At 42.5% G+C, this 17,882-nt stretch overlaps 1 protein-coding gene across 1 annotated transcript; it reads left to right on the forward strand.

Moving 5' to 3' along the window:
• Window positions 1–2,438: 2,438 nt before the first annotated feature.
• LOC139471867 (uncharacterized) lies at window positions 2,439–15,167 on the forward strand. The gene is made up of 11 exons (XM_071254369.1): window positions 2,439–2,607; window positions 3,689–3,851; window positions 4,435–4,650; window positions 6,292–6,634; window positions 7,607–7,929; window positions 9,093–9,385; window positions 10,180–10,317; window positions 11,391–11,489; window positions 12,242–12,333; window positions 13,654–13,804; window positions 15,127–15,167. The coding sequence occupies exons 1-11, from the start codon at window positions 2,439–2,441 to the stop codon at window positions 15,165–15,167; spliced, it is 2,028 nt and encodes a 675-aa protein (XP_071110470.1).
• Window positions 15,168–17,882: the final 2,715 nt, after the last annotated feature.

Genomic DNA, 17,882 nt, shown 5'->3' on the forward strand with positions numbered 1-17,882 from the left:
CACAACACACACACCACATTGATACACCACATGCACAACACACACACCACATTGATACACCACATGCACACCACACACACCACATTGATACACCACATGCACAACACACACACCACATTGATACACCACATGCACAACACACACACCACATTGATACACCACATGCACAACACACACACCACATTGATACACCACATGCACAACACACACACCACATTGATACACCACATGCACACCACACACACCACATTGATACTCCACATGCACAACACACACACCACATTGATACACCACATGCACAACACACACACCACATTGATACTCCACATGCACAACACACACACCACATTGATACACCACATGCACAACACACACACCACATTGATACACCACATGCACAACACAAACATCACATTGATACTCCACATGCACAACACACACACCACATTGATACACCACATGCACAACACACACACCACATTGATACACCACATGCACAACACACTCACCACATTGATACTCCACATGCACAACACAAACATCACATTGATACTCCACATGAACAACACACACAACACATTGATACCCCATATGCACAACACACACAACACATTGATACCCCACATGCACAACACACACACCACATTGATACACCACATGCACAACACACACATCACATTGATACTCCACATGCACAACACACACAACACATTGATACCCCACATGCACAACACACACACCACATTGATACCCCACATGCACAACACACACACCACATTGATACTCCACATGCACAACACACACAACACATTGATACCCCATATGCACAACACACACAACACATTGATACCCCACATGCACAACACACACACCACATTGATACACCACATGCACAACACAAACATCACATTGATACTCCACATGCACAACACACACACCACATTGATACTCCACATGCACAACACACACAACACATTGATACCCCATATGCACAACACACACAACACATTGATACCCCACATGCACAACACACACACCACATTGATACACCACATGCACAACACAAACATCACATTGATACTCCACATGCACAACACACACACCACATTGATACACCACATGCACAACACACACACCACATTGATACACCACATGCACAACACACACAACACATTGATACCCCACATGCACAACACACACAACACATTGATACCCCACATGCACAACACACACAACACATTGATACTCCACATGCACAACACACACACCACATTGATACACCACATGCACAACACACACAACACATTGATACTCCACATGCACAACACACACAACACATTGATACTCCACATGCACAACACACACAACACATTGATACTCCACATGCACAACACACACAACACATTGATACTCCACATGCACAACACACACACCACATTGATACTCCACATGCACAACACACACACCACATTGATACTCCACATGCACAACACATACAACACATTAATACTCCGTATGCACACCACACACCAGATTGATACTCCACATGCACAACACACACACAACACATTGATACTCCACATGCACAACACACACACAACACATTGATACACCACATGCACATCACACACACAACACATTGATACACCACATCCACAACACACACACCACATTGATACTCCACATGCACACCACACACACCACATTGATACACCACATGCACACCACACACACCACATTGATACTTCATATGCACAACACACACACCACATTGATACTCCACATGCACAACACAAACATCACATTGATACTCCACATGCACACCACACACACCACATTGATACCCCACATGCACAACACACACACCACATTGATACTCCACATGCACACCACACACAACACATTGATACTCCACATGCACAACACACACATTACATTGATACTCCACATGCACACTACACACACCACATTGATACACCACATGCACATCACCCACACAACACATTGATACACCACATGCACACCACACACACCACATTGATACTCCACATGCACAACACACACACACACACACACCACATTGACACACATTTACAGTTCACAGACACATACACCCTCCCCAACATCCCAACTGTTAGGTAAAAGGAAGGTAACATAGGCCTATAAACGACGTCGATGTCACTGACAGCTCAGCTAATGAAAGTAGCATCTATAAAATTATAGTATGCAACTGAGTATGGTTTTATGCCGTTATTTTACCAACATCACGAAGGGAAACACCAGAAATAGGCTCCGCACATTGTACCGATGTGGGGAATCGAACCCAGGTCTTCGGCGTGACGAGCAAATACCTCTAGGCTACCCCGTCGCCCCTACATCACAGACTCTCAAATTACCATAATCAACAGTTGTTTCAGTTTCAGCTTTTGCCACTAAAGATGTCCTGGCTACTCAAACGTGGGCGTGTGGAACCAAAGACGTCATCGGAAAAACGACATTCGGTGGCGTCATCCAACACGTCCTTGACCCCTTCACAACTTGACCTTGCCATTCGTGACCTACTCAAGCTGAACCCCCCAAGGAACAGATGTGAAGAGTTTTGTAGAGGTACAAAGGCTGTATCTGGCCCTATTCAGTTCGCAGGAAGCAGCATCCGATGGTGTTACAAACAGGCTGGAAGTCATCACCCACTTAGCGGCGACCCTTTGATATTGTGGGGGCTGATGGGATTATTCTGACCAAAATAACCTGTTCCCGAAAATGCTGCAAAAATTATTTAAGAAATTCAGAATTATTTCGTATTTTTTGTATGAAAGGGTATTTTGACGCACTATTTAATTCAAATAAAAATTCACAATGAAATCCTTGCTCTGAAGGGGATACGGGTGGCCTAGTCGTCTAAAGCGCCGCGATTCACTATGCAGAGTTGCGTCGCTTGGGCACGCCAGAAACCTACGGTCGTGGTTTCGAATTCCGGTTCGCCCGATAATGTTTCTAGTTTTGTCAGCACCATACCTGTGCGCGTGGGTTTCACCGAAGTGGTACACGTCTGAGACCTGCATCACTTCGGACTTTCCTCTCACATTAACCTGACACGCCGTGATATAACTGGAATACTGTTAAAAGCAGCGTTAAACCCAACTCACCCAACTCACTCACTCACCCTGCTCTGAAACAACGACTTCTTTACGGTTACTGTTGAAATCTTCTTCAGAGATGCCAAGGGAAAAAACTCTGTACTTGCTAATCTGGTATTATCTAGGGACCCGTTCCAGTGAGCAGTCTTAGCGCTATGCTTATGATAAGTGTTAAAGCATTTGAGTTACGATCGCCTTAGCGCATAGGCTATTGGGACTGTTGTTGTTGAACACACTTTTTTCTGTTTAAAAGGGGAGGGGTTTGGAGCACGAGTGGCCATGTCGTCTGAGGCACCGCAATTCGCTGTGCAGAGGTGCGTCCCTTGTGCACGCCAGAAACCTACGGTCGTGGTTTCGAATTCCGGTTCGCCCCGATAATGTTTCTAGGTTTGTCAGCACCATACCTGTGCGCGTGGGTTTTGCCAAAGTGGTAAACGTGTGAGACCTGCATCACTTTGGGCTTTCCTTCCACATTAAGCTGACATGCCTTGATATGACTGGAATACTGTTAAAATCGGTGTTAAAACCAGCTCACTCACTCTGTTTAAAAGGCAACCCAATTACCTCTTCTGGGAAGCGGAAACAGCTGGTCAAGATGGTGTCCATAGTGATGATCCCCGTGGCCGTCCTGACAGGCCTGACCGCCAACACCTTCTTCGCCACCTTCACCAACTACGTCCAGTCGTCTGACATCCGGGCAACACTGCTCTACAGGTACCTGTGTACAGACAGTTGCAGTCGAAACTGACGCTACTAACATTCTTACTATATACATGTATTCCCGAACATGAACCTCGACACTGATAAAGACCACTTTAGTTTCAAGTGGGGAGAATTTTCTAAATAAGTTTTTTTTAGATTTTCTGGTTGTAGATATTGCCATTTTCTCTAGTGTCGCTCTTTTGTGATAAAAGACTAAACAATCACAAAAAACTTGTTCGCCGGTGGCCATTTTAAAGTTAATTAATCGATCGTCACCCAGGACCTCAAAGGGAATTCGTTTAAGGTCAGGTGCCTTTTCGCGGCCTTTAGATTTTTATTGTGTGAAAAACTTGATACATTAACTAAACGACTTGAATCAAACGTGATAATTGGCTTGAGTGTAGCGTCTCTTAAGATGAAAGAATGGAATTCCTTTTCTGCAGACGACACCTTTTTTTTTACTGTCCATAAATAACTGACGTTTCGGAAAATCCATGACGTTAAATAGCACGATAATGCAGTCCTCGTTCTAGGATTAAGCAGCGCTTGGAACGAGCATTCGATGACTACCTTTAATACCCTATGTTTACCCTAGTGTGGAGCTCGGCAGCGTCATACATTACCTGCAGGAGGAGCGCGACATGAGCGCCCTCTATCTGAGTTCAATCGAGGAGAAGACGAAGAGTTTGCTACTACAGCGATACCCCGAGACTGACCGGTCGCTGGAGAAGCTGACATTCTGGACCACAGGACCGACGCTCACCAGGACAGAGTTCCAGTCCAAGGACAGGTTTCTCTCCTACCTCAACAGGTTCCTCTCTACTTTATATATTATCATGTGATGGTTTCTTAACCTTCTTCGTCTTGTGGTAGAGTGTCCGCCCGGAGAGCGGAATGTCCGGAGTTCGACTCCAGCCGCGTCATACCAAAACACGTTAAAAGATGGTACTTGTCGTTACCCTGTCTGGCGCTGGTGTAAAACAAAGACTGGTCGGCTCGGAGTCAGTATTCTGTGTCTGAGTTGGGTTTTCATGTCAAACTGCGGCATGGCATCTCAGTGGGCTGGCACTATAAATCGTCATCAGTCCGGACTAGTACAAGCAGCCAGACACACATGTGCATGCACGTCGCTATTTAAGTGCAATAATCTAACGTTAAACCCCATTTCACCTCAGACCGTGAAGATTCCGGGGTAGAATAGGTCTTCAGCAACCCATACTTGCCGTAAAAGGTGACTGTGCTTGTCGTAAAAGGCGACTAACGGGATCGGGTGATCAGGCTTGCTGACTTGGTTGATGCATGTCATCGATCCCAATTGCGTGCTCATGATAATAATCACAGGACTGTCTGGTCCAGATTAGATTATTTACAGACTGCCGTCATATAGCTGGAATATTGCTAATCGCGGCGTAAAACAACAAACCAACCAACCAACATTTCACCCCACCTCACTTTAACTTTCTTTCATTACTAAGGCATTGAGGTGTCCCTGTGTTACACGAGGTCATTTATCAGGGTCGCGTTGCTTTGGCTCAGCAATATCCAGGGCTGTCCATTGGTGCGCTCTACAACACTGCGCTGTGGCAGAGCGCTGAAGAGCGAAAGTCAGCAACGTCGGGAGATGCTTGGCAGTGCCGAGAGGCAAAATAAAAATGACGGCCGAAAACGCCGTTGGGTATGACAACAAAAACATTAGACTGTGTGTCTCTCTCAGGATAAAACTCTAAATGTTCCAGCAGGCGAGGCTTACTCATGTATTACTATGCATCGATTCCAGGTTATATTGTTTCATCTAAAATATTTGCATATGGAATCACAATGCAAATTATCCATCATTGATGAGCACAGGAGGTGCATGTTGCATTATTTATATTACACCCAAATATGGTATTCTGCTCGTAACATTCACATGCAGGTACAGCGGGAGGTGGCACACTGATGTATGGACTGCTTCCAAGCTCTGCCTTGTGCCAATCCCAGTTGCTGGCTTACACAACGCGACCCAAGGCAAAACATTAGTGCTTAACTTGATTCATTCTTAATTCAATTCCAGTGCAGATTATGAAATATCTTGAGCACAGCTCACTGTCCAGTAATCTTGTCGCGTGTTTGCTAAACGTACTGTTTATGTCACAAAATGCGAATTGCAACTCTTCAGACGAGAATGGTAAGTACTGAGCAAGGTTAAATGTGAGCACAAAAACATTCTACGTTTTGTTTTATTCTTTGTTTTCACCGCCGTCACATTGCGGGAAAGTTGATCAGGCCATACTGACTCACTTGGTGTTGGTGACGTCACTTCCGGCTTTCCGAAAGGAAATGCTATGGTGGCGAATGGGGCCAAGGTATTTATCAAAATGAAACGGAAATTATCACACTGGACAATCTCAAATGTTGTATAAAGGATGGACATTTTACAAGTTAACCTAAACCTATCCTGTCTTTATAACAGACATCGTTATGAGCTGGACACTCTCAACCAGACGGTCACCATGGAGCTGCAGATGTACACCACCCTCATCCGTGTGTTCATCACGTGGTTGTATGATGCGGTAACGGAGGACCAATCAGGATCCATCTGGAGGAGTCTTGTCGCCTACCAGGAAGTCATCATAGCGAAGGAATACATGGGACTTGAGCGCGCTCTGGGAACTATTTTCTACGCAACCGGAACCTTCCCTTCCCAAGATGTGTATCTCTGGTTTTCTGAGAGCCAGGATGTGACGAACGCAACCTTCCTGTCTGCAAGAAGATACTCGGATTTGGTCCATGCTCTATATGACGAAAACGTGAACGTAAGTCATGTAATTGCCATCACACCTACATTATTTTTTTCTTCATTTCTTTCACCTTTGGGGATAGGAACCTTTTTATACAAAACAGGTTTCCATTTTAGGAACCTAAGAAAACATGGGTGGGGGTGAAGTAAAGATAAGGATTATGGAATATATCCTAATCAAAGAATTACCAGTTCACCCTTTTATTATCTGTGTCAGATTCTTGTTAAACGATTCAATTAATTTGATGGAAAAAGAAGGATTTCGACATTGTAAATACACTGAACAAAATAAGTTAGGGATAATGAATATTTTGGGGATTTGTTGACTAACACTGACCATACAATATGCAATATCCCCCAAATGTCATGATTCCAACTAGTTTTGTTCAGAATGCATAGCAGGTGTTGATGTTAGATTGGAAGGTGTTTTCTTTGGCCGTCGGTAATAAAAGGAAGTTCTGTCATTAAACCATCTCCATAGGTGTGTATTGTGGCCTCACATTCATGCCAGCAGACGTAACAGCACATCATAGCTGTGAGTGAGGCATTAACTCTATTCCAAGAGTTACCAAAATATGATTCACCGATATGACTTTATGTGAATATATAACGTTTTTCAGCAACTGCAGTTGATCTTGATTCTCTGAAGAGAGTTCCGACCCTTTGTTAAGTTAGGATCCGCATTCGCTGATCACGGAATAGACGTTATTATGGAGTGGTAAACGTCAGGCTTGTCCCAATTTTGTATTTTGTCGTTAATGAAACTGACACGCCGTGATACAATTAAAATACTGATCAAATCGGCGTTAAAAACAAAATATTGTTCACCCACTCTATGTATATGTTGTTTCTAGGTCTGCATCACTTCGGGCTTTCCTCCCACATTAAACTGACACGCTGTGATATAACTGGAATACTGTTAAAAGCGGCGTTAAACCCAACTCACCCACTCTATGTCTATGTTCCACATGTTGACACGTTGTTGTAGGGAAACGAGATGCTATTGGGAGTTTTGGGACGGATGAGAGCAGAGATCAGGCGGAACGACCTTGAAGGAAGAGGATCTGTCAAGATGGCGCAATGGTGGTTCAACAACATGACAATCTACATGGATCTGCTGCTGGAGACTCAACAGGAGCTTGCTGTGGAAATCACCCAGATGCTGGACCAGAGGCAGGCTACCAACCTGCAGAAAATGGTCGCCATCTCTATCGTCTTCGTTTGTGTCTTCGTCGTTTCAGCCATTATCATCTACGCTGTCTACTCCCTCACCGACGAAATCCAGAAATACTCCATTACGCTTGCTGAGAGGTTAGTAGCGGAGTGTGCGAGGGAAGGTGTAAGCGAAGCGCCACTTTGGACAAAATTCAGATACGTCTATCACTGGTCTTTTATGTATGTCATAGTATCTGACCCCTGAAGATCCGGGGTAGAATAGATCTTCAGCAGCCCATGCGTGCTGTAAAAGGTCACTATGCTTGTCGTAAAAGGCGACTTACAGCATCGGGTGGTCAGGATCGCTGACTTGGTTGATGCATGTCATCGATCCCAAATGCGTGGATCGATGCTCATGATATTAATCACTGGATTGTCTGGTCCAGAGTCGATTATTTACAGACCGCCGTCATATAGCTGGAATATTGCTGAGTGCGGTGCTAGCCAAAAATAAACCAACCAACAAACAGATTTTTCATTTTTAAAATGAACTGAATTGGCCTAGTCAGCACTCGGAGATTAACTTGATTTTGAAGTTTTTAAAATAAAAACATCCATTCGCTTAATACACATTTGCTGATGGGTTTCCTAGACATCTTATCTTTAGAGGGGACATCGGGTAGCCTAGTGGTTTGAAGCGTTCGCTCGTCACGCTGAAGACCCGGGTTCGATTCCCGACATGGGTACAATGTGTGAAGCCCATTTCTGGTGTCCCCCGCCGTGATATTGCTGGAATATTGCTAAAAGCGGCGTAAAACCTAACTCACTCACTCACTTATCTTTAGAAATCAATAAATCAAGAAATGTGCCCTTTTCGGCTGAAATTTACATGTCAAACTTGGAAGGGGGCATGTGGTTGCAAATCAATTTTTTACTCAGTCTTCATTGAACCAACCAATGTTTACACAAAATTACCCAAACACAGATTACTATTTTACAAACTGTTGATGGAATGAGTGATGGTTGAGTAGACTTTATCAAATTTAACCACAGTTTGTTTCAGTTTTCAAACACATATAAGTCAAGCTCGGTATACTTTGTTTTGCCCCTGGGTATCAGTATGTTTTTTAACAGTAATTTAGCTCTAGAACGGCGATGCTGGTCGTAAATGGATTGGGTTGTCAGGCCTTGTGACTTGGTTGATAGCGTGTCAACGTAACCGACGCAAGGATTGTGGTTCATAATATCAATCACTGGATTCAGTAGGCACACACGCAGCTACAGCTACACAATATTATTGTTGTTTTGTCATTTCCCAGGACCAAAGCTTTAAATAAGGAGAAGAAAAGAACGGACACGTTATTGTACCAGATGCTACCCAAGTCGGTGGCGGACTTGCTTAAAAGCAATGAGGAAGTGAACGCCGAGAACTACACCGAGGCCACCATCTTCTTCTCCGACATCCAGGGCTTCACGCAGATCTCGGCCCGCAGCTCACCTGTACAGGTGGTGCAGATGCTCAACGGCCTCTACTCCTGCCTCGACGACAGGATCGCCCAGTACGACGTGTACAAGGTGGAGACAATCGGCGATGCCTACATGGTGGTGTCAGGTGTGTGTTACTTTGGTAACGGTGTCAGATGTGTTTTCGGTACATGTCAGATGGGGATATACATCGAGGCCGACTTTTTAAACCTTGGATTTGTGTTTTTTCAGTCCCCGTTCAAAGACATGCATTTTATTTCTCAGGCCCTAACCCTGTCATGTGAGCTTATGTGATGGCCTGTTTGTCCGTTGTAAATACCAACCCCTACGAAAAATCTGAACCAATGGGGGTGGTCGTGTAGCCTAGTGGTTAAAGCGTTCGCTCGTCACGCCGAAGACCCGGGTTCGATTCCCGACATTGGTACAATGTGCGAGGCCCATTTCTGGTGTCCCTCGCTGTGATATTGCTGGAATATTACTAAAAAACGGCGTAAAACCACACTCACTCAATCCCTGAACCAATGTAGCTGAAACTTCCCATACTTGTTACACGAATGATGACACCCAGATTTGTTCCAGTGGTTCAGATCCGACATCCAATATGGCCGCCACGGTAGCCATTTTGAATAAGACCATTTCATGACCATATGTGTTAATGATATGATATTTTGTATTTGTTTTGTGCAGGAATCAACACATACGTATTTTGCAATGTTTTATGGTTTTACCTTGTTATTACCATGCATTTTTCTCTATATATGTAGAAAAAATCATATTATGCTCATTTAGGGCAACGGGGTAGCCTTGTGGTTACAGCAGAATCGGGTTCGACACTCCAGATGGGTACAAAAAGATCCTTTTTGATTGTCCCTGAAATGATATTGCTTGAACAAAGACCTGATTGACAAATAACATTTCCAGGCATACCAAAGCTTAACGGTCACCGTCATGCAGTTGAAATAGGCAGCATGGCCCTCGATCTCCTTGGCAACATCAACCGCCTGGAGATACCCCATCTTCCAGGAACCAAGTTCAAGCTGAGAATAGGCTGCCATACAGGTTTGTTAGATTTGTATTATTGTGGTACATTTGTTGGTAATCTCGAAACCCAGGCCTGTAAGCCTCTCTACGCACTGTTTGTTATCTTGTTTGTTTAACGCCAGACAATCCAGTGATTGATATCACTAACAACGATCCACACAATTGGGATATGATGACATGCATCAACCAAGTCAGCGATCCTGACCACGTGTACACGATCCCGTTAGTCGCCTCTTACCAGGAGCAAGGGTGTTGCTGAAGACCAATTCTAAACCGGATGTTCATGGGTTCACTGCTCCCTTCATGAATAGATTAATCCGCCCTATCAATTAGAAATAATCCCAATTAACGCACATCGGATCTTGTGTCAAAATGGGTTTTTTTTCTGGGGTGACCGTTTGCCACTTATAATAAAATAATTCTATAACAAAATCCAAACCTTACATTTCAAGGAAGCTTTTGGTTTGTTTGTTTGTTGTTTAACGCCGCACTCAGCAATATTCCAGCTATATGACGGCGATCAGACAGTCCAGTGATTGATATCATGAGCATCGATCAAACGCAATTGGGATACGATGACATGCATCAACCATTTAGAGAGCCTGACCACACGATCCCGTGAGTCACCTCTCACGACAAGCAAAGTCGCCTTTTGCAGCAAGCATGGGTTGCTGAAAACCAATTCTACCCCGGATCTTCACGGGTACAGCTTTTGGTTCTCATAATGAACTACGAGAAGGTGAAAGGACGGAGAGGTTTCAATGAGGCAGTTTTATGGGGTTTGCTCTCAAAATATTGAAATGTCAAAAAATATGTTTCAAATTTTTGTGGTCTCACATTTCTTGAACTGTCTCTATACTATTCGCTTAGGAAGAGGTAAATGGTTTTTTTCAAATTGTGTGTGGCCTAATTTCAGCATGGATTTCATTTGAAATCAGATTTATTTATTTTTTAAATTTAATTATTTTTTGATCATTTTACCAATGTTGTCAGTGAAGGCTATATGCAATTTTGTTTAAAAAAATAAATAAATAAAGACACCCTTGCTTTACTCTTTCTTGGTGCATGAAATGTGGCTGTGGCACTTGCAGGTTCTGTGGTGGCTGGCGTCGTGGGGACGAAGATGCCTCGATATTGTCTATTTGGGGAAACTGTCAGCATCGCCGCCAAAATGGAATCCCTGGGCAAACGTAAGTAACCTTGGTTTATATCCTCCTAATGCTGAGCGCGAGGCAGGGTAACAACACTACTATCTTTTAACGTTTTTTGATTTGACGCCGCCAGGGGATCGAACCACCGACCTCCCGCCCTCCGGGTAGAGCTATATCCACTACACCACGGGGGCGGTTGAGCCAAAATCACTCACACAATACCGTTTGCATTCATCTCCACAAATGTATCTAACCTTCTAATGTTTCTTGGGGCAGCGGACCGCCTCCGTGGTCTAGTGGTAGAGCGTCCGCCCGGAGAGCGGAAGGTCCGGGTTTCGATCCCCGGCCGCGTCATACCAAAAGACGTTAAAAGATGGTACTTGTTGTTACCCTGTCTGGCGCTCGGCATTTAGGGGCTAAAACAAGAACTGGTCGACTCGGAGTCAGTATGCTGTGTCTGAGTGGGGTATTCATGTTAAACTGCGGCATGCTATCTCAGTGGGCTAGCACTATAAATCGGCATCAGTCCGGACAAGTACAAGCAGCCACACACACACACACGTCACTACATAAGTGCAATAATTAAACCCAATTTCACCTCACCTCACCTTCTTGGGGCAGCGGGTTAGCATAGTGGTTAAAGCGTTTGCTCGTCACGCCGAAGACCCAGGATCGAATCCCCACATGGGTACACTGTGTGAAGCCCATTTCTAGTATCACTCGCTGGTAAAACTATACTCACTCACTCTTATGTTGTGATATCATAAAATACCCACGAGTTTATATTGTAGCGAGTCGCATCCATCTCAGCCAGACAACCTATGACGCTCTATTGGGAAGAGATGGATTCCGACTTGAGGAACGAGAAGACGACATGGCCAGGGCAAGTATTGCGTCTTCACGTCCTCATCAAGCTATCTGTATTATCTGCGTGACCAAAATCTGTGTTTGAAATTAGCATATACAGATACATTTGTTCTCCCTTCTTGTAAATCATAATGAAAAAGCAATTTACATCATCCAAGATATTCATCAGTGTAGAAAATCCGCTTTAGTCACTAAGATCGAACATTCACTGGTGTAGCATGAGGCGTGTTATCAGTATTACGGAACACAGTTCGCTTCATTCTGTTGATAGACATAAAACGTATCAACATCTGAAAAGATGCTTAGCTTAAGCTTTCTTTTGTTAACTCTCTATAAAAATTATAACATTTTGCATATGTAAAATCTTCATGTAAATAAAATGTATGAAATTTAATTCGAAATAGTCCCTGCATATGGATTATGTGAACAAGCATCGTGATAATATCATTTTATGTTTTGTTTGTTTGTTAGTTTGTTTGTTTAACGCCGCACTCAGCAATAATATTTGTAAATAATCGAGTTTGGACCAGACAATCCAGTAATTGACATCCATAGCACCGAATCTACCATTATGTTACAATGTAGGCATCATCCAAGTCATATCATATTATGACTTCGTATTCTTCAACTAATTGGCCGGGCAAAATAAGTTATACATTTGAAAACTGGATTTGACCAAAAAATATTGCAAACATGATCAAAAACGTCACGAGGCTGAAAACAGTCGCCGAAACACTGCAAAGTTTATCCAAAGCACAATTTTGATGGGGCGGTCGGGTAGCCTAGTGGTTAAAGCGTTCGCTCGCCACGCCGAAGACCCGGGTTCGATTCCGACATGGTTACAATGTGTGAAGCCCATTTCTGGTGTCCCCCGCCGTGATATTGCTGGAATATTGCTAAAAGCGGCGTAAAACCATACTCACTCACTCACTCACAATTTTGATGACCGTATGAAATACATCACCAGTGTTTCTTTATTTTTTCGAAACCTTCAAACGTGAGTGTACCATTGTTTACCCGGTTGTTTGCACGACTTTCCAATAAATACAAGCGACACCCCTTCCACAGCCGCAAGAAATCTCTGCTTAAAGCAGAGTCGATTGTACGATTCCAACTATATAATGATCATGTGTATGAATCACTATCAGATAGTGATGATACCAGGTGTTCGTCAAAAGCTGAGCGTATCCGGCCAAAACACATGCGGCGTAAAAACATACGCACTAACTGACTCAGTTTTTTAAATGAAAGAACATGGTGTCCCCCGCCGTGATATTGCTCGAATATTGCTAAAAGTGGCGTAAAACCGTACTCACTCACTCATCCACTTTAACAGCGAGACCGGGAGCTGCAGATGTTCTTCAAAGGCTATGTTCACACCTACTGGCTGCTGGGTAAGGAGGGGATGCCGAATCGCCTCTCCAGCACCGTCGGAAAGGCATCGACATCCGAGTCCAGTGCCAGCGAAGAAAGGATGCACCTCGATGGTGAGTTGTCTTCAGAGAAAGGAGCTCTGGGCTCGGGCAAAGTGGTTGTGTCGGCAAGATTGATTCAAGTCATTCTTACGTTATGTGTCTGTGACTTCAAATGTTATGATTTAGATAAATCTCACAGTTAATGACAACCCTCATTACGGAATGGTGTTTTATGTCGTTTTAAGCCATCAATATTTGAACTATGCGATATCGGCCTGTAAGTAATCGAATATTGACCAGACCAACGCAAACAGTCACAGACACTGTCCATCCGATTCAAATGTCTGTTGGTTCTTACCACAAACATGGAGCACATGGGACTCACTTAAGAGGGTTCAATCTACATTTCACAGTAAATATACCGTATTTGCTATATTAAATCCTAGACCAGTCTGGAAGTAATCATTATAGGCTCCCCTACGAAAAGGTACGGAAATCCCTACAGTCCCAATGTTCTTGTGTACGTTACATAATACAGTTTCCAGTACTTCCTTGAAACTATTGTCGAAAACATCTGTGATTGTTCACTACCACTGATCACTGAAAATATATTTTTAAGTAACTTGTTGTGTATGATCTTAATCAGCACCCCTTTGTCAGTTAGCTTAGCGTCCGATTCACAGCCATTCTCAATGCATCTATTTTCACAAGGGCGAGTACATTTGTCAATGAAAAGTTGCAGTGAACGTTTTGCAGGATGCTAACAACTGAAAAATACATTTCGCAAGATGGGATGTTTATACTTGAAATTTGTATCCCCCACAGGTAAAGAACATGTGTGGGAGCAGCATTGATGCCTTGCTGCGTCTGCGTCACCAAGCGTCTGAACGTTGTGTACGTTAGAAGCATGCAATAATAAGTATACACCTGGATTCGTCACTGTAACTTTTCAATGATTCAGGAATTTTGGTTTGTGTGAATCTTTGCTTCGAAAATTGTGTTTACTGTAACAAAGGGTGACAACGGTATGTTGAGTACATCGAAAACATACTTTGCCACATTAACTTTTGCCAGTGTTTTCTTATTTATATTTTCATCTGTGTACATATTTATTGTGTTATTTTGTTTCTCAGTAGTAATTTATTCCTGACTTTTCATGATGGTGTGCCTTTATTTGCTTTTTGTCACAACAGTTGAACTGGCACATCATCATCATCATTATCATTATTACTATCATCATCATTTTCATTATTATTATTATCATCGTCGTCATTATCATTATTACTATCATCATTATTACTATTACTATCATCATCATTATTATTACCATCATCATCATCGTCATTATTATTATTATTATTATTATTATTATTATTATTATTATCTTTTGACAGATGATGTTCCAGTACGAGGAAAGGCAGTTATAATTATGTAACATGGCGCCCAAGAATTCCATCCTCGAATTCTTAAATGGTTGTATCCTATTGTGTTTGATTTTATTTTGCTTCTCAGTATGACAGAGAAATGGGTAAGAGCCACAAGGCCCTTGTTGGTCTTATGTTATTGACAGCTTTGATGATGAAAACGTCATGAAAATCGAACGCAGTGTGATAAAAGTGTTCAAATGGCTGACGACTATCATTTTTACCTTTATCATATTCGGGCGGTGGGGTAGCCTTGTGGTTAAAGCGTACGGTCGTTGTGCCGAAGGCCCGAGTTCCATTACCCTCACTGATACGATGTGTGAAACCTAATCCTAGTGTCACCCGCGGTAATATTGATGGAATATTATTAAAAGCGGTGTAAACCACACTCACTCAGTCTATTAAATTGTTGTATGAATAAAGGTGGGTTTATTCAACGTTTCGGAGCGTCCAATCAATGAACATGTCTGTAGGCGTAATTAATACACCTTTCCTCTATTTACACAATGTTGATCAGGGGGCACGGGTGGCCCAGTCGTCTAAGGCGCCGCGACTCGCTGTGCAGAGTTGTGTCCCCTTGGCACGCCAGAAACCTATGATTGTGGGTTCGAATCACCGGTTCGCCCCGATTATGTTTCTAGGTTTGTCAGCACCATACCCGTGCTCGTGGGTTTCACCAAGTGGTAAACGTCTGAGACCTGCATCAATCCGGGCCTTCCTCCCACATTAAGCAGACACGCCGTGATATAACTGGAATACTGTTAAAAGCGGCGTCAAACCCAACTCACTCACTCACTCCTGTAATCCAAAGGTTGTGATGTTTGTAAGAGTGTTTGTTTGGTTAACATGAACAAGAGTATGGAGGTAATGCGACTTCTGTTTGTCAGATACAGATATGATTGGTGTTCAGTGTAACGTTTTGTCAAATATTTTGTACCCTTCTAAAATGTAACAAAAAATATTGTCTAATCATTTAAAATCGAATGACAAAGTATTGACTTTGGGTGTTGATGGAGGCATGGATGACCCCGTCTAAAGCGTCATGTGCAGTGTTGTGTCCCTTAGGTGTGCAAGGATCCCCTTATTCGTGGATTGTCGGCGCAATGCACGTTCTGTTTATCTCGTTAAACTTTATGTAAAAATAATATGTGTATGTTCATTCCTCATCTTTCATTGTTGTGTGAAATAAAGTATTTAATGCTCATATTTTGTTTTGATGTTATTATGAACATCCGCTCACCCACATCTTCGTCATCTGGGCTGATGGACATTATCCAGATTACTGTGACCGGGCGCTGTCGAAGCACACGGTATATAACCGTCCGTTTGTAAAGTTATCCATTGTGGAATTACATATTGATGGAATAGGTTCCCACGTTAAAACCTGCATTAAATCGCCACAAACACGTGGGAGGGAAATATTGAGTACATTCTTTCGGATAAAGTAAAACAAAGGATAATTGTTAATAATTGATAAAAGTTAATATATTCACAGAAGACATCGACGGGCCATTGGGAGTTAACCCCCCCCCCCCCTTGACATATAACATATGGAAAAAATACCTGACATTTATATCATGAAAATATTGCAAAGTTGTTTGGGGGGTTTGTTTAAATGCCATATATTTACAAAACCAAAGATGCTGGGTTGTCATGCTGAAATTAAATTATAAATCGGAGTTGTAATCGATGGGACGTTTGTTTTGAAAAGTACTGTACCCCAACAAAAAACAGAACGTCATTTCTCTCTCCTGAAAGTCTGTTGGTATGACGTCATCAGAGTATATTAACGACAAAATGTAATTTATCCGTCTAAACCGTAAAGTATTTAATTACCTTTTAATGTAAAATGTTTAATTACGAAATCGTAAAACACCTGGATATATATTCTTACCAGAATTATATCTGAAGGATTGTTCTTATGTTTGTGTGCAGCATCTTACTTGAAATTCAATGAGTTCCGATGGACATTATCGTTCCGATGGGCATTATCACAACTGCATGACAAGGAAAATATTTACAATATCCTGTAATTTTTCGAAATGCATTCCACGGTAGAAGCCAATTAACGATTCGTACTACTTTGGTGCCTTTATAACACCAAAGGAGAATGTATTTCGTAATTAATATTGCTGTAATGTTAGTCAGTGATCCAGGTAAACCGATTCAAAGGCAAACGAAAAAGGCGAACAATATCTGCAGCTGGTGTGTTTGGTACGAAAACAAACGCTTGTCTCTGTATCATTAGCCTCCACGTACCATCTGCCATTTCAAAGAATCATTGTTTCTCCTGTAAACGTATCTATTAGATCGCGCTTTTACGTTTTTTTCCCCCAGATTTACACGAACGAATGATCGAGCTGACCGAGTTCTGAGGATATCTGCAAGATACAAAGACTGCAAAGACAACATATGGTGCACTCTGCTCGAACCGCAATAAAATATTCTCCTTTTTACGTCAGTTTGTTTAATTATTTTATGGATAAAACTTTTTTGGTTCCTTTTACTATTTTTAGACATTGTTTGATATCACGGGGAATCCCTTGTGAGAAAGTGAACAGTTGATACACTCAATCGCTCAGACACAGCGACGTTGTTACGATGATGAGTGTTTTGATGGACTATTAATTAATCTTCGACATTATGAACATTTGTTATCGTTTATAACGTCAAACATGTAACATGGTGCCGCTTGCATAATGCTTTATTGATCAGATTATTTGTCA

This window comes from Haliotis cracherodii, unplaced genomic scaffold (assembly GCF_022045235.1).
Source record: "Haliotis cracherodii isolate W230 unplaced genomic scaffold, xgHalCrac1.p SCAF_23, whole genome shotgun sequence".
Taxonomy (NCBI): domain Eukaryota; kingdom Metazoa; phylum Mollusca; class Gastropoda; order Lepetellida; family Haliotidae; genus Haliotis; species Haliotis cracherodii.

Coding starts and splice junctions, on each gene's coding strand:
- LOC139471867 (XM_071254369.1), top strand. CDS start 2,439: ATGTCCTGGCTACTCAAACGTGGGCGTGTGGAACCAAAGACGTCATCG. Junction 4,651..6,291: donor TTTCTCTCCTACCTCAACAG/GTTCCTCTCTAC, acceptor TCTTTATAACAG/ACATCGTTATGAGCTGGACA. Junction 13,805..15,126: donor AGAAAGGATGCACCTCGATG/GTGAGTTGTCTT, acceptor ATCTTTTGACAG/ATGATGTTCCAGTACGAGGA.